This window comes from Micropterus dolomieu, linkage group LG16, assembly GCF_021292245.1.
Source record: "Micropterus dolomieu isolate WLL.071019.BEF.003 ecotype Adirondacks linkage group LG16, ASM2129224v1, whole genome shotgun sequence".
In the NCBI taxonomy this organism is placed as follows: domain Eukaryota; kingdom Metazoa; phylum Chordata; class Actinopteri; order Centrarchiformes; family Centrarchidae; genus Micropterus; species Micropterus dolomieu.
Genome location: NC_060165.1, coordinates 4,795,106 through 4,812,416, shown reverse-complemented (window position 1 = coordinate 4,812,416; position 17,311 = coordinate 4,795,106). Strand labels below are relative to the sequence as shown.

The following is a 17,311-nucleotide window of genomic DNA, read 5'->3' as shown; positions in this document are numbered from 1 at the left end:
GGCAAATAAACGAAGCGTCATCTCCACCTTCAATTTAACTGAAAACGCATTACTGTGTAAAGTCAGTGGTGAGATGACGTCCCTCACCAACTCGCTGACAAAGTTTATGCCTACGCTGTCTGACCCCGTCTTATTAACTGCGCGTCGTCAGAATTCTTCCTCTCCTCTCTGCATGTCTCTGTCTCCACAGCGCCATCACAAGCTCTACTGGCAACTCCTAACCACTTGAGGAGACTGGGAGAGTAAGAGTGATTCTTAGCGTTGAGAAATTTGATAACTTTCTTTTATTAAGTTTAAAAGTAGAAGTAAATTTCATGAATTCTCAGCACTTAAGACTAAAATGGCACTTTGAGAAGCTTTATAAATACGGGCCCAGATCTTTATAGTGATTTTTAGCTCATAGTTTAGCTGTCTGACCCACAACTTTACTGTTTTGGTTCACTCTAAGTACTCTCAATGTTTTTGGCCACAGCAGACATCTGTTTAAAAAAAATCTGTAAAAACCCACTGTACACTACCAGTTCAGCACCATAGCTAGACACAGAAACAACTAGTTTGTGAACATGGTGGAGCATTTAGAAGCTTAAAAGTCAGATATTCCCCTCAGGAGTTGGTAGAGGCCAGCTGCTAATCTTTTTTCTTCCATCGCTCATTAGTGTGTCCGGCTGTCCCGTGCCCACCTGAAAGCGTCTGTCTTAATGGCACCTGCCAGTGTATATCTGGCAGCTTCCTGCTAAATGGCCGCTGTACACGTGGTGAGAACAAAACAACATTTCATGTCTGGTCAGATGAAAAATTACCTTAACAGAAATCATAACGGGAGTGGCGATGACTTATTTTCTCCTTTCCTCCTTTTCACTCAGCCCAAGTGTTCCCAGGCCAACTTCATCTCACCTCCTTGACATTTGTAAATGAAATGAGCAACAGGTCCTCCAAAATATTCCAGGAAACGGCGGCTAATATCTCAGCATTGGTAAGAAGCAAGCATGTTGAATAATTATAATAAATGCTCCTTTCTCAGTCATTAAACTACATGTTTATTCTGGTTCATAGCTCAGACTTGCCCTTGAAAATCTGCCAGGGTATAAACAATCTGATGTTGTGCAACTTGAGTGAGTATATACTCTTTCTCCTACAGAAAGATATTATGTCACCACTTAAAAAAGATTACATATCTCTTTTGTGGCTTCTCTTTAATTCTCTAGGCCAGGAAGTGTGCAAGCAACTGTAAATAACATCTTTCAAAACACCAACACCACTAAAGAGTCTATTGATCAGTCCATTCAAAACGCTACAGCAAGTGGATTGTTGGTTAATGCCACATTTACAAGTAAGTACTGCTCATACACTATCTAAGTCTTTCATTCTGGAAGAAAAACTGACATGTATGAGACACAGGTTACATTTTTCAAAGAAGAAGGTTTTTGTCATACAGCTGTTTTATATCCTGTCTGCTTTAGGTACAAACCTGTGTGAACAGAACCCTCCACCTTGTGAGGGCTCCACTACAACGTGCGTTAGTATAAAAGGCCTGGCTACTTGTTCCTGTAAAGAGGGCTACTACTCCAACATTTACTCAAACACTAGCTGCAAAGGTAAAAGTGACTATTTAATATGTATTTGTTTATGTATCTCCTTTACCAAGGCTAGGGTTGGGTTTAAATAAGCAGACAAGATCATGTTCTTGTGTTTATGTTGGGTCTTTCATGTTTTAAACATTTGTAATCTTTACAATGTGCCGCTGCCAAAGCACTATAGATCATAAAGCATCATATATACACTCACCTAAAGGATTATTAGGAACACCTGTTCAATTTCTCATTAATGCAATTATCTAATCAACCAATCACATGGCAGTTGCATCAATGCATTTAGGGGTGTGGTCCTGGTCAAGACAATCTCCTGAACTCCAAACTGAATGTCAGAATGGGAAAGAAAGGTGATTTAAGCAATTTTGAGCGTGGCATGGATGTTGGTGCCAGACGGGCCGGTCTGAGTATTTCACAATCTGCTCAGTTACTGGGATTTTCACGCACAACCATTTCTAGGGTTTACAAAGAATGGTGTGGAAAGGGAAAAACATCCAGTATGCGGCAGTCCTGTGGGCGAAAATGCCTTGTTGATGCTAGAGGTCAGAGGAGAATGGGCCGACTGATTCAAGCTGATCAAGAGCAACTTTGACTGAAATAACCACTCGTTACAACCGAGGTATGCAGCAAAGCATTTGTGAAGCCGCAACACGCACAACCTTGAGGCGGATGGGCTACAACAGCAGAAGACCCCACCGGGTACCACTCATCACCACTACAAATAGGAAAAAGAGACTACAATCTGCAAGAGCTCACCAAAATTGGACACTTGAAGACTGGAAAAATGTTGCCTGGTCTGATGAGTCTCGATTTCTGTTGAGACATGAAGAATGAGAACATGGATCCATCATGCCTTGTTACCACTGTGCAGGCTGGTGGTGGTGGTGTAATGGTGTGGGGGATGTTTTCTTGGCACACTTTAGGCCCCTTAGTGCCAATTGGGCATCGTTTAAATGCCACGGCCTACCTGAGCATTGTTTCTGACCATGTACCCATCCTCTGATGGCTACTTCCAGCAGGATAATGCACCATGTCACAAAGCTCGAATCATTTCAAATTGGTTTCTTGAACATGACAATGAGTTCACTGTACTAAAATGGCCCCCACAGTCACCAGATCTCAACCCAATAGAGCATCTTTGGGATGTGGTGGAACGGGAGCTTCGTGCCCTGGATGTGCATCCCACAAATCTCCATCAACTTCAAGATGCTATCCTATCAATCAATATGGGCCAACTTCTAAAGAATGCTTTCAGCACCTTGTTGAATCAATGCCACGTAGAATTAAAGCAGTTCTGAAGGCGAAAGGGGGTCAAACACAGTATTAGTATGGTGTTCCTAATAATCCTTTAATAATAAACCAAAATGACTGTTTAAAATATTTATTTAAGGCAAATGCACATTTCTATCAACAAAAGGTTGATAGCCGCTCTTACGTGATAGCTCAGTTCATAGTGTGTTGGTCTTGAGAGCAGTGGTTATCTTTGCAGACCCAGGTTCGATTCCCACCTCGGTCCACTATAATTGATCACAGCTGCATGGTGTTTGAACTTCTTGCTGTCAGCATAATGTATAATTCCCACTGACTTGCTGTGCTTCTTTTTAAATTTGTGTATTGTTGGTCTTTCAAAATGAAAACATTGTTTACATGGAATAAAGTTTTCATGAGATTAGTCGTTTTCTGTGTCTTCACGTTATTTCGCAACAGAGGACTGTGATAACTAACACAGTACTGTAGCAGGCATTTTTGGTCATAGATTGCCCTCTTTTGGTGCTTTGGGGGCATTACATGTTATGTGACCATACACGATGGAAGGAAAAGGTTAATAACACACCTTAAGTACTACGCATTAAGAAATGGTGAGTTTTCATCAACTGGGGCAGCCCGTGACGTGGAGTGGAATATCAGTGATTCACCACGAAACAGGAATTTGTTATAACTTCACTGTACATGCTCAAATCTGTACCAAATTTTACACGTTTCATAAAAGTCCCACCCTGAACACATTTACAAGCTCATATTTACTCATGGTCACACCTACTGGCAACAGGGAGGGACTACGCCACCTACTGGCAACAGGGAGGGAATACTTCTATGCTGTGGTTCACCAGTAGTAGGTAGTAGTTTTGTAGGTTGGTCATCTCTACTTCAAAACTATGTCAGAAAAGTCAGAAAATTGATGATGTTATGTTGTAAAGCTGTTGTAAAGCTTTGAGTTCTCCTTCAACGATGTATGCTTGGCGTGGCAGCAAAGTACCATGCTTTGCCATAAAACAGGAAGTTGTTCTAACTTGCTCAAATCAGTACCAAACTTTATGTTATTATTAATGGTGTTGTCCCCAACACATCTACATGCCACAATTCAGTTATAGTCATAGTGCAACCAACTAGCAACAGGATGTAAGCTCTGTGTAATAGTCATGTGATTTAAATGACATTTTCTCAATGTGTTCCACACTTGATGTACGGGGACATAACGTATAGTTACTGGGTGCTCCTTTGCGCCACATAGGTGACACAGGAAGTAACTTTCTAATCTGCAACACTGTCTGACGTGCTTCATGTGCGAGGGCCCGTCCAATGCCGATTGCGGCTTGAATATTTTAACTGAAGTAGTCTGTGGCATAAGATTCTTTTACCTGTAGGTAGCACTCTAGGATTTGAAAAATTGCTGATCGAGCAGTACTTTGCAGCAGCTGCATTCACACAGCTGACAGCTCTCACACATATTTACTTTTGTAAATACTCATTCTAGTTATTATCAGGCATGTAAAGAAAAAGGGTGCGGAGAGCACAACTGTGAGTTTCAGATTCTCTTCCAAGTGTTGTTTTACTTGTGAATCACAACGTTGCAATACCAAGATAACCTGGTTTTGTGTTTCCTGGCATTTTTAAATTAAGTTAGTACGGGGCGGTTGTGGCTCAGTAGCTAGAGCGGGTTGCCCATTAATCAGAAGTTTGGCAGTTCTGTCCCCTGGCTCCTCCAGTCTCTCCCCTCTAGTCTGGTGTGTGAATGTGTGTGTTCTGAGTGGCTCAGTGGATGAATGAGTGTTATTGGGTAGTCAAAAGACTAGAAAGGCACTATACAAGTACAGACCATTTACCAAAAGCCGGAAATAATCAGATACCAGAGAAAACCCATGCACGTACGAAGAGAACATTGAACCCCAGAACCTACTTGTTGTGAGGCGACAGGGCTAACCAGTGCACCACCGTGCCTTTAACCAGGACAGTATACCCAACAACCGTTATTAGAAAATGTGTAAAAGCTTACATAAACAGGGTAGAGCTTAAATTACTATTCCGTGATGTAGAGTCAAGCCTGACTTCTACGTCGGCTAGGCTAATATTAATAGATGTTACTTATGTGAACTCATCACAGAGAACACATTTTATTTTTCAACTGTTAAAATGCCCCGCTCAGTCAGAAATATTTAATAACCAAATTGTAGGGCTCAGTATCATACTTTTTTAAACTCTCAAATATCAAGATAGAAGATGGATTATACGTTTCTAAAAACTGCTATGAACTGCTTTCATAATGTAGCTGGAGTGTTTGTTGATTTGTTGCATCATCACATACGCACAGACAGACTCTGGTGTCCAGGGTCTGCCTGCCTTGTTTTCTTTATGTCTCACTGAGAGCAACACTTCTTCAATCAGCTTTGAGGCCACTCGCGCTTTAACTGCCTTTCACTCGCTTGCCGTCCTCCTTCCAGGTGAACAGAAAGTCTGCCTGTGCTGGGGAGTGAGAGAGGGGCGGAGAACGAGAATGACGCAGGTGGAGAGAATGACGTAATGAAGAGGGGAAAGTAGTGCGAGAATTGAGAAAAGAGATTAAAAACTAAGAAACAAAGAGAAGACTGATAGATGACGAATATGTACTGTAGATTGAAGGGAAGGGTGAATTGAACGAAGGAGAGAGATCAGGAGAGAGCAGGTGGGGTCAGCATGGATTTAAGCTCAGCCGAAGGGATTATGCGCCGTCAGACGGGGTTAACAACATGGAGGGGGGCAGGTCTTATCTGAACCCTCAGCCACTGCCAATCCAGCGTTCCTTCTTCCGCCCATGCTCTCATCCAATGACTGGATGAGTCCCGGGAGGCCTGAGCGCTAAGAGGCACAAGGCTTGACAGCGGAGATATGTACTGTAGATAGCAAAGAGCCTGGAAGTAAAGGACTGGGCAAAGGTGATGGAGAATATCTCGGCCTTGGGACCTGAGCTCTGCTCGGACGGCCGAAGGCTTGCCTGGACTGACAAAAACTGGATCTAAAGTAGGGGTGTTTGTAGCATGATTTGGGCGGTTAGAGTCCTGTCAACACTTGACCTTGGGACACTTCTCTTTTTTTAGCCTGAAGGAAAGCAAGGTACAGTATGAAGTAGCACCACTTGGCAATGTAGTGCTTGTTAGTGTTGCAGCTTGACATCTATGTTGTCCTAGATTTACCTGCTCACATGAACCCCGTCTCTCACACACACACACACACACACACACCCGTGCAGATTTCTGATCTGTGCTGTCCCAAGGCTTTCTGTGTTGTGCTTTTCGTATGTGTGCATTGTGCCACTCGTGAGGATAGAATGAAGATCACGCCAACATTAAATGGCTTTTGCAAGTTGTCATGTGGACAGAAACAAGACTTCGAAGCACCTGACTGCAGTGAAACTAGAAGGAGAGGAATACAGCAGAAGATGCCAGTAGGCCAGTGTTCAAAAAGCCTCTCACGAAACTAATCCCAGGCTTAAAGGGTTTCCTTGTAGCCTTTATGTAAGCCTAGATATGTCTGGCTGCATGTGACCTGCTGTCTGCAGTGTATGTATCACTTGCACTGACTGGTGTCAGATGTAGTGTAATCTTGGGATACTGTGACATAGTTTGTCTGCAGTGCTGGCATACCTTCTTTTGTAACACTCCACTGTTGTGTTCCTCCACAGGGCACCTGTAGCTCCTCGCTCACCCCTGTACTGGCCTGTTTGAATGTTTACAGTGTCTTAAAGCCATGCTTGACTCTGGTAGCTTTATTTGTGCTGTCAGTAAATATGGGGATGTTAGGATTTGCCAGAATCAGTACTCGTTAACAAGAGACAGTACTTGCTTTACTGGAAATAACTTTAAAAATGACCCAGTTTGTTGAGTGCCTCTCAAAATCGAAATGGGCTTCTCCTCTGCAAGCAGGTTAATTAGTTCTGGAATCTGAATTATACATCCAGAACATTACATCCCTAATTACCTGTGTTAATTAAAGCACATTTGAGTCAGGCAGGCAGAGCTGCAGATTTATCAGTTTTAAGATTCATAGCTGTCTTGGATGAAATGTCACCCTGGACAGTTGGTAGCAAGCTTTGGTATCATGCCCGTACACTGTGGAAGGATCAACAGCAGACAATGTGTCCCGCAGATTGGGTTTCCAAGATAAGGCCCAATGCCAAGCCTGTTCATTTCTGCAGATATACAGTAACCACTAGTGCCCTTGCAGAATCCTTTCTAAAGCAACACTATGTTGTCGCATGGTATGAACCATCCTGATGACCTTGATTATCTTTCACGGCCTTTAGCACAGCAAATAAACAAGTTTTCTGTTTTTTTTATCCAAAACAACCTAACATGGCTACTTACAGTATGCAAAAAAACTTCTAAAGGAGATCCAGATTTCCAGCTTGTCTAAGCCACATTTATTTGTGAAAAACAGCTGGATATGCATATGCATACATTTCTAGGAAACTAATGTCCGATAAAGCAATTTGCAGTCAGTGTGCACCACCACTACACTGGAGTCTTTTATCATCTGACACTAGATGTGAATCTGAATTATGACTCTCCAGCTGTTAAAGCTGAATAAGTAAATAGTAAATACAACACATAGATGTATATTAAATAAATTTCAGTTTTGATTGATCCACTTCCCGTAGTTGTTTGTTGGTCTGATATGTAGCCTGTGTTTGAAAGTAAGTGATTTTCCTGGTTCATGTCTGGGGAATACAGTAGGGTCAACTGAGCACTGGTGTGATACAGTGCTTCCTTCTGTCCTCAATAGAGCTTATGTTTTGTAATTGTGTGTGCTTCTGTGTGCGCAGTCAGATGCGTAGCAGTCTTAGTTTACCAGCTGCGTTAACTGAGTGATGAAGACAAGAGAGAGTGTGATTAGAAAGAGGGAGAACATGTACATACAGTGTCTTAAAGGGACATTTCACAGCTATTAATGTGGATATTCAGGAACAACATGTGGTCTATGTAGACAACAACCTCTTAGGATCCTTTTGTAATGATGAAGAAGTCAGTGTTCCAGTATGTATTGTACGTGAGGGACACCATGCCAGCCTAGGAAATGCCAGACTGTAAGCTTTTCCACCTACGAAGAGCCAGCCTTGCTGCTTATCTGATACGAGTAAAAACAACAGCTGCACAAACACAAAATGTTTGCCAATCTACTCATTTCATCGTTTTTCTCAGCTGCTGTTTCTGAAGTCAAGAATGAATTTGAAACTCAAAAAGATTTGAACATGTACTAATCCATGACAACAGGGCAAACCCTATCTGCTGATCAAGACCATGTGATCCGACCAAAAGAGCTACAAAACGGACCTTGTGATGAGTCTGATTTCTCAATGGCTGCTTCTAAGATCAAGAATGACTTAAAGCCTCAGACTCAAGTTGCCATTAAGCTAAAAAACAAATATGTAATGTAAAGCATGTATATTAGAATGTATAGATTATATGACTTTGTGGCTCAAAGGTGTTGGAATAGGTTACAAGAACCAGAGTAGTCTGTGGTCCCCAGTTGTCACATAAACCAGCGCGTCCTTGGAACTGGCAGCACTAGCCAAACACTCAATGGTGGAACTCTCAAGCTGATGCTACACGGAGCAGCTTTTAGAGCAATGGTGCTGGGCAATGTTGCCGTCAATGGTAACGAGTAAAGATTACTTCCGTAATCCCCTTCCCCCACCACTCCGCCACCCTCCCCGCACCACCACTATCCGTTCAAAACATAGTCGGACTTGCCACCAGCAACATTGCCCAGCAACATCGCTCAAAAAGTTTCCCCATGTATCATCAGCTTCAAGGGTAGCAACTGGATTTGGTGGGCAACTGAATCAAAATCTTGTTTACTGTAGCAGCTACTACTACTTCTACTTTTAGAAGTGGCTCTGCTGTTTCCAGTCCATTTGGCAGCCACACTAGCTGCTGCCTGGCTGTGTTAGCCACTAGCTAGAAGGCAGGATTGTAAGTAGCATCTTGAGCTTATGCCTCTACTGATCCGTGGTCTGTGGCTCAAATAAATCTATTTAGACAATGTGTATGTGTAGTAAATTTTTTATATGTGAGAATTTGGAATTACTTTTTGTTTTCAATTTCCATAGCTGTTGTGAGAGAAGAAAAATACATTTATCTAATTTTCCATCATCTACTGATGTCATAAGAGTGAACGGTGGAACTAAAATTGCCTGGAGCAATATTGAGACAAGATGAAGCGGTATCGTAGACCTCATGCCGCCCCGATGGATGACTAATCCATTGAAATATGGTTGAAAAGCGGTGAAGTGTCCCTTTGAATCTAAGATCATGAGTTCAAAATGTAGCAGGAGATTGAGCAGAAGAAAAAGATGAGATAAACATAAGGGCTATTTTCAAGCTAAGATGCAGCTCTCCTACCCATCCGGAGGAGAGAGGGAGTAGGAGGGGCTCAGCTTATTCGTTATTAAGTACTTACAGGCTGCTGCTCACATACACACTCACAGAGCAGAGACCGAGAGTGTGTGTGACGGAGGAAGGGAGCAGTCTGCTGAAGGAAGCGTAGAGGAAAGCAGCATACTGCACTGCTTCAGTGCCTGTTGTCTGAGCTGCTCTGTGTGTGTGTTTGTGTGTGTGTGTGTGTGTGTGTGTGTGTGTGTGTGTGTGTGCATTGGTTGGCTCACTAGCTGCGTGGGACGGATCGGACCGTTTCCCGACCCCCCTCTCGACCTTCTACCCCTTTAGTTTCCTTACTACTCCCCCACCCCTCCCTCCCTTCCTCCCACACCGAAGGAGCTCCCGCCGGCCCCATGATGAAGGAGGAGGGCCTGCTGAGTCGCCGCCGTTTCTCCACGTGCGGCGGGACAGCGTCGCTTCGACCTCCGCACCCGGACGGACGCAAACTCATCCGTAATGCCTCTTTCGGGGGCTATAACGAGCTGTCACCCATCTCGCTGCCAGGTGGGTGTATGATGGTGGGGAGACTGTACTTGTGGACCTCCACACTGGGAAGTGTTGCTGACCCATTAGTAGACCCTGTAGGTTTACCTTGTGATTAACTAGTATCTCTAGTGAGCAGACCTTGGTTACTTGTGTGTGGACCGATGTTCTGTGAAGGAGGTGTTTCAAATAGTTCTCTGCTGTGGCGACTGTTATTTACAGATTGACAGTAGGTTGCATTAGATTAAGGGAAAATGAACGGAGTTCTTGTGATCAGTACACTGTAAGCTTGTTTGGACGCATCAATGGTTCATGTATGCTCAGTCTTGGGTTTTAGTGAAGGTTGGCTGGTATGACAAAAATCACTAATGTTTGCAGAGAGAAAGGAACCTAAAGAACACATGAACACAGTCAATGGTCAACCTTCTCCTATTGTAGGTTTTCTATATTTTCAAATACAATGTAATCTTTTCTTACGGATACACACAAATGGAGGCAACTGTGAAATAATAATTTAAAGTCAAATTTAAATTTGAATTCTTCTTTTTGTTACTGCAGAATTGTCCGTTTTTTCAAAAGATGATAAAATGGTTGTGGACATATTTGTGGAAACATCGTCTGGGTGGGAGTTTTTCATGGCAGCTGATGAGTGACATCCCACAAGACCACATAGTGTTGCCGTCATCTGTCATTTAAAACATCTTTTCCACTACATCCAACATGTGGGTACTGTTACGTTTCTTTTCTCAGGAAGTATAAGTTAGCAAACTTCCATATTGAACGCAGTAGCTAGTTAGCCCAGCTGTTTAATTTTGGCTGTAATAGGTAAAGCAAACATGGAGGATATATGTATTGATTTTAATTTCAGTTCAGCTGTAAGTTAAAATGAGCTGGCCATTTGTTAAATGTCATACCAATATAAATAATCTCAAGCACCATGATATTTAACAACAGTATCAAACTAATGAATCCAGAAGGCTCAGCTCAGCTGATTTGTTTTTATTCAGGTCCCAGTGATACCTCAATGGAAGTGCAGTGATAATTTTATGTTTTCAGAAGTACACCAAATCACACAGAACATTTAGGATTAAATCAGTTTAGTGTTCATTTGTATAAAAAAATTCCCTTTCCTGTGTTTGCTCTGCTGAAAAGGACACAAAGGTGGAGGCAGACAGCTGGCAGCCGCTGCAGCTTTAAGAGAGTGGATGTTCTCTGTTCCACCTTCGCAGATGACTGTTTTTAACCTTTATTCATCTGACTAAGGCTGACTGTGCACTAACACTGCCACACTTTAATGCAGTAATTCAGACGTGTGATCCAACACAACCTCGGTCCACTGCTGTTTGCCGGTGCAATGCAGCCAGTTGTGTCTTGCTCAAGGGCATCTTAACAGCAGTTGTTGAGGGAAGAGATTGTTCGCCATTGTCTTTCTCTCCACAGACTTTTCCATGTTTTGCGGATTCAGACGGGTGGCCTTTTAGTCACAAGCGCAGGTCTTTCCCTTCTAAACTAGCACCTACTCCAGCAATGCAAATAACCTGAGCCGCGAGACATTGTCTGAGTCATGGTGTTTTTCCTCACAGTCAGTTCTCAGCCTCGGCTCCATTCATCCTTCTTTTAGACACTCTGCTAGCAGGCACCACTTTTAAGAGAGACTGCAGGAGACAGATGGTGAAGGCGGGTTGCTCTTACTTTTTTATTTTGTTTTTTTTATATCCTTCTATTACTTCTTACATCTTTCTCCCTGTGTTTTCATCGGCTCCACAGTGGAGGACAGTCTGCTAATGTGATTCTGCCTACTGTTTCGTAGCTGGGACGTCAGGATTTCTTTCTTTCTTTCTTTGGGGCTGTGAAAACTCAATCTTTGTTGGCTGGCAATATGTGTAGTGTCAAAAGCTCTACTTCGTGGTTATGCTTGCCAGTCAACTTATTATCTCTTGCCATTTAATTTCCCATTGTGACTGGGCCTGGGTATATTTTACAGTTTTTTTAAGTGCAGATCAGGGTTTTTCCTGGCTCAGAATGGGCCTTTGGGGGGGTGACTTTGCGCGACAGTAAAGGCAATGACTTACCTAATGACCGAAATCTATGCATTTTCTTGTTATTTCTGACCATTTGATAAACAAAATATAATATATATAACATTAAATAGAAAGTATAATGTTAGTATAATAATATATTTACATGTACACTTTATTTGGATAATTTGCCTGCAGATAGTTTATTAGTAGAGATTTAGCTGTTTGACAAATTAAACCATTTTCTTTGGCCTACACCACTGTGGTTAAGGTTTGATTACTGCTAATGTTTATAAATTCATTATAATTTCAGATAATAGTAATGCTCTACATGGTGGTCAGTCTCATTTGTTTATGCAAATTAACTTGTCAGAAATAAAAACTGTGCATACAGAACGACGAGTTAAACAACTTAACTTTGACGAGTCACTATACACACGGCTGCATGAAAGGCTCCGATCTGCCTGCGGAGGTTAGCAGGCAGGCGAGAACCAGGTGAGCGTCACGTAGTGCCCAGAAAACCTGATTTACAGAGGAATACCGACACACTTCAAGCACAAATAGCTTTTATCTTGTGAGAAATAACAGGAAGTCATTAGCGCGAGCTTCGTAACGGAGCGTTCAGGCGTCCAGGCAGCTGCTGGTTTATTAATCCAGCACCAGCTGCATGTGTGAAATACAGCCGCTGTGGATGAGAGGAAAGGTGACTGGAAGTCAAAGTCGTCGTATTTAAGTTTATGTTCTGCTTGCTCAACAGTTGTTTGATAAATGACTATTAAAACACAATCGGAGAGGATTTGAAAGGTTGTTGTTTTTTACCGATTCTGATCATTTTGGCGCTGAGGATTTTCCTTTTGGCGCTCGCTAAAACCTCTTTGGGGGGCGCCAAAAATTTCTCTATCCAGGAAAAACCCTGTCAGATATAATGCCTACAACGCCTACCAATATTCAAACATTTTTCACTATCTTACTTAAACAAGCTAAAACAATTATTAGTATGTCAACAGAAGTTTAATCTGCAACTATTTTCATAATCGATTAATTGATTTAAGGAAAGTGAAAATCTGAGCAAGCATTTGATGGCAGCATTTGTTACTTGGTGCTAGAGCTACAATGATTAGTTGATTAAATGATCAAAATAAAATTAATCTTTAACTATTTTGATAATTGATCAATTGTTTCAGTGATTTATTTTTTTTTCAAGCAAAAATGGCATATATTTGTTACTGCGGGAACCACCTGAAACTTCAAAAAAAAAAATCAAAAATATTGTTCTCATCTAAGGCAGTGTAAGCTGCTCAGCAACCACCTTAGCTTTAAAAGGTATCTTGGAGATAGGCCTGTAGTTCTGGGTCAAAGAAGAGTCAAGATTAGTTTTTATTTTTTGAGAAGTGGAACAGCAGCTGCGACATGACCAGTGTGAAAGAGTTATTGATTATAGAGAGGACACAAAGACCAGTAGAGCCATTAAATGAGACATCACACTGGACTCTGGGTTGTATTATCAGTAGTCATTAGTTGCATTTCTTCTCAGTGCTACTCAGACTCTTTCTGGCCGGTACAAAAGAGTATCAAGGTTCACAATTAGGCCACTAATTGTGCCAGAAATGAACCCACACCCCAGTATCTTTCAGGGAGTAAAATACATTTACCTGGAAGTACTTTGATGACCAAAAGCAAATGTGGCATAAATGTAGTATAATTTTCTTAGCAGCACATTTGTAGTTTGGCTCTCCTCAACAGTCTTCTAAATATCAAAAGATTGGGACACCAAGGGGCTTCATTTATAAACGTTGCGTAGGCAACAAAGAGGGCGTACGCCACTTTCTAAGTAAAATTTGGGAAACCTAGTTAGCCTTGTTAATTGAGTCGTTAGATTGTCTTTGCATGTGAAGCCACTGAAAACTATAGAAAATGACTAATTTGATTGTGTAAAAAAGTGTTTCAGCACAAATTGAACGCATATGGTTTACTCTCTTTTCAAACAAAGAATACAAATTATGTACCTGGGTCATCCGGTGCGTGTCCCCCTCCTCCTGCGGCACTACTCAGGAGGGATTCTCATTCCTGCAAGTCGCTCAGCAAGGGAGTCGAGCTCTGGTGTCCCCTTTCCTCCGGGGCACAAACACTCTTTGGCTTCTACTTTTCTGTTGGACCGCTTATTTTTTAATTTGGAGAGGGTCCAACCTTTTGAGCCAGCAGCATTCACTGTGCCTGGCACATGCTGCCACTCTTGACACGTTTTTTGGGGGATTTTGTCACCCGCGATTTCAGCATGTACAGCAGCATGTGCACCACATGTGGAGGAGGCCTGGTAATGACGTAACGAAATCACCATGGTACCGAATCACATCTACCCTGGTGTGTTCAGTGTTGCTTTGGTCTGTGCTTGTAAAATATCTTGTAACATAGTAATAGCCTACCAGATTACATCTTTCTCTGTTTCTCTACAAAATGCTAAAACTTGTCACCAGATATACCTCGGCGGCCGTCAATATACCTGTACAGCCATCCACGTAAAGTCTGTATGTGGGAAACACTACAGTTTTGTAAACAAGGCCGCTGGTTGTTGCCTGCAGTCTTTACCCAGGGCTAATGAACAGCCTTGGGTAGACCTTAAATAGAGCACCAACACAAAACAGCAGCCGTGGTAATACAGCCTGCTTAATGCCCCCACTCTCATCCAGACGCATCCTGTTTGAAATATCACCCGTTCCATGACATAATGCCCTTCTGTCTCATCAAGCCGCCTGTGTGCAGACAGAATAAAAAAGCAGCCCTTTTAATGTGGATTGGGCTACTTCATCTCAGTAGTTGTTATGTTTGTTTGTGCAGTACGCTGACAGGCTAAGAAACAGGTTTGAAGGCCAGGAACGAGGCCTGCTGGATATTAAAATGATCAAGGGCTTGGCTCAACAGGCTTGGGCTCAGCTGTGCTGTTTTGAATATCAGAATTTTTTATACCCCTGCAAACTACTGTGATAACCCACACATACACTGAATCCCAAAGTAAAATAACATTTTGCAGTTCATTTGTGTAATTGCTGCCTGATATTGAGTGGATGCACCCTTTCATGTAGACCGGGGACATTACGCTCTGCTGTTTACTGTTGTTTCGTCTGTAGCCAGGGACTCACTAAGAGGGAGCTTGATTTGTAGGTTGTAAATGGGGCCTTTATAAAGCTAAAGTGGTCAATAATTAGATAATTAGATTGAGTAATGGCTCATCTTGAGGTCAGCGTGACTAGGCTGTATGTTGGAACATTCAGTGGAGTCTCTGACCATAAAGATAATGTGAGATAAAACAGGTTTTTGATTACCCACAGGAAGTGTTGCGCTACAGTAGCGTAATGGTTTGGCAAAGAAGGACCTGAAGGGATATTAAAGTATCTGAAATTATTGGGTTTTTTTAATTGTTAAAGCTTTCTGAAGTTGAATTCCACCAATTTTACACGTGATGATTCGTCTAAGTCTAAGAAAATAACCCTGATAAATTCACTGTCATCATATTGGAGACTAAACATTTATAGCAGAAAGCCTGCATTACTAACTGGGGGTTGGGGGTTTTCTAAGACATATACAGTGTCAATGGAAAGATGACACTGGTATTGCATTATGGGAGGTGTAGGATACAGCATTCTTGGAGCTTGTCCCAATCTAGTAACTAAAAGTCAGGATATCTTGGCCTCTTCTGCTTTGATTTTGACCGTGCCAAGTCCCCCAATTATTTATAAGTGCCATGCTTAAAGATACTCTAAAGCTAGAGTACTCGTTTCCTTTACAGAATAAAATAAAATATAGATTTTAAAATCAACTTGTAAATCTAGTGTGAGATGTTTCTTTTAGGTAGATGCTTAAAACATTCAGTGATGTTTATTCCTGGAAAAAAAAAAAAATGCGTGCCTGCCTGTCATGTGATTTTTTTGGAGTTGTGGCCACAGTTTTCTGGTGAGTTTTCTGTCGCTTTTTCTGGCCTGTCTCTTCTCTGTGGCCCTCACTATTTTCTCTCTCTTCCTCCTCCTCAAAATTATATTTTAATGTGTTTATTTCCCTTTGTTGCTTTTATGTTTTATGTAAAGCACTTTGAATTGCCTTGCTGTTGAAATGTTTGTGAAACACAAATAAACATGCCTTGCCTTTGTAATCCGCACTGTCAAATCACACAAAAGATGCTCTGAAGCGACTCTGATCACACGCAGTGTACGCGCATTGTGCGACAGAGCAGTTTCAGTTTTCATGATTTTTGAGCCAAAGTAGTAGAGACTGTTGCCATGGCAGGTTTTCCCCAGTAGCAAACACTCGGGCGATTAGCTCCCTAAAATTGATGTATTCTGAAGAGGGCTGACAGCTTTTCCCTCCATTTGTTGTTCTCAAGTCGCCTGTTGCCATGGTAGCCTTTCACATTTCCCTGCAAAATATAGCAGCGTAATTGAGTTAATACAGTTGCTTTTGAATAATGTTTTAAAGGAGCGTATAAGCATAGTGTTCTGCATGGCTGCATTGTTTATTTAGTTTAACCAATCTTTTTTTAATCAATTTTTCCCTAAAATGACCTTTGGTGCAGGAAGAATCTAAGATACCAGCTCCACAGGGACTGCCTTGGAGCTGTCCAAAAAGAGATAATGAACTGGTTTTGGAGTGTTAGGGGCAGCGTCAGTGTTGCATTAGTCATGATTGGATTAAGATGACGTGATTTCAGGGGTCGAGGTGCTGAATGTCTAAAACGCCGCAACCCGCAGACGACGGCAGATCATTCTTCTAAAGTGATTTTTTCAGGTCAAACTGAATGGAAATCAGTGTAATGCTGTTTTGTAATTTTGGTGTAGTGCTATGGGTGATCTAGACTGTATTCATTTCGTGAGGCGGAGCGTTAATGTGGAAAGACATTCACTGAAGCAGCGTATAGCTCTTCCTCTATGTCTCTTTACTCTCTCTATTTCTCTCCTGTCTGTGATCTCTGATGCAGAGTGAGGTCACTGCAGCTCTAGGTTTTTGTGAGTCTGCAGCGGGGCGTGAGTCCTCTAAAACGCCAGCTATGCACACAAACATACACTCCCGCCCTGACACTCAGTCACAAAGAGCAAGGCTTAGATTTAGCCCATTTACACACTGAATGTTGGGAAAAGATTTACTGTAAATTTGTGCCAGAAAACATTCGTACTTTCATCAAAATTAAAACAGACTCACTCGCTGTAAATGACTAATTTAGCTTTGATCCAGTGAAATCTCCCAAAGGATGTTCACTGAGCAAGCTGGCAAAGACTTGTTTTATCTTGAAATTCTCATTGATCTTCATTCCTTTGCTCTTTTTTTATGCAAATTAAGTGGGTATCTTTTACTTTTCATGTATTTGTTTCCATTATAGAGCTTTCTTCTGCCACACTTTTGTGAATTTGGCTGCAAAGAGGGGTACATTACATTACAGTGCAGCAGTGACTACATTTTAGATCGTTTCACATCAAAAAGGTTGCTATATTATTAATCAGCAACCACAGGGCACCTCACTTTGAGGGGTAATTGTGGATAGGAG

At 41.9% G+C, this 17,311-nt stretch overlaps 1 protein-coding gene and 1 long non-coding RNA gene across 14 annotated transcripts in view; both read left to right on the top strand.

Annotated features, from left to right (window-relative positions):
* osbpl8 (oxysterol binding protein-like 8) overlaps positions 1 to 17,311 on the top strand; it is an 89,984-nt gene that overhangs the window by 49,601 nt on the left and 23,072 nt on the right. The window contains exon 1 of one of the 13 annotated variants that reach the window (XM_046071711.1): positions 9,369 to 9,784. The exons of 11 other annotated variants lie outside the window; for them this stretch is intronic. In XM_046071711.1, coding sequence (XP_045927667.1) covers positions 9,634 to 9,784 — 151 coding nt within the window. In that variant the 5' untranslated portion in view covers positions 9,369 to 9,633. Of the gene's footprint in view, positions 1 to 9,368; positions 9,785 to 17,311 lie in introns of those variants that run through there. One more of the 13 variants, XM_046071715.1, reaches the window with a different exon arrangement.
* LOC123984678 lies at positions 634 to 1,783 on the top strand. Its single transcript, XR_006828490.1, has 5 exons — positions 634 to 755; positions 864 to 973; positions 1,054 to 1,112; positions 1,206 to 1,330; positions 1,461 to 1,783. It is a non-coding gene; the product is annotated as an uncharacterized LOC123984678 (long non-coding RNA).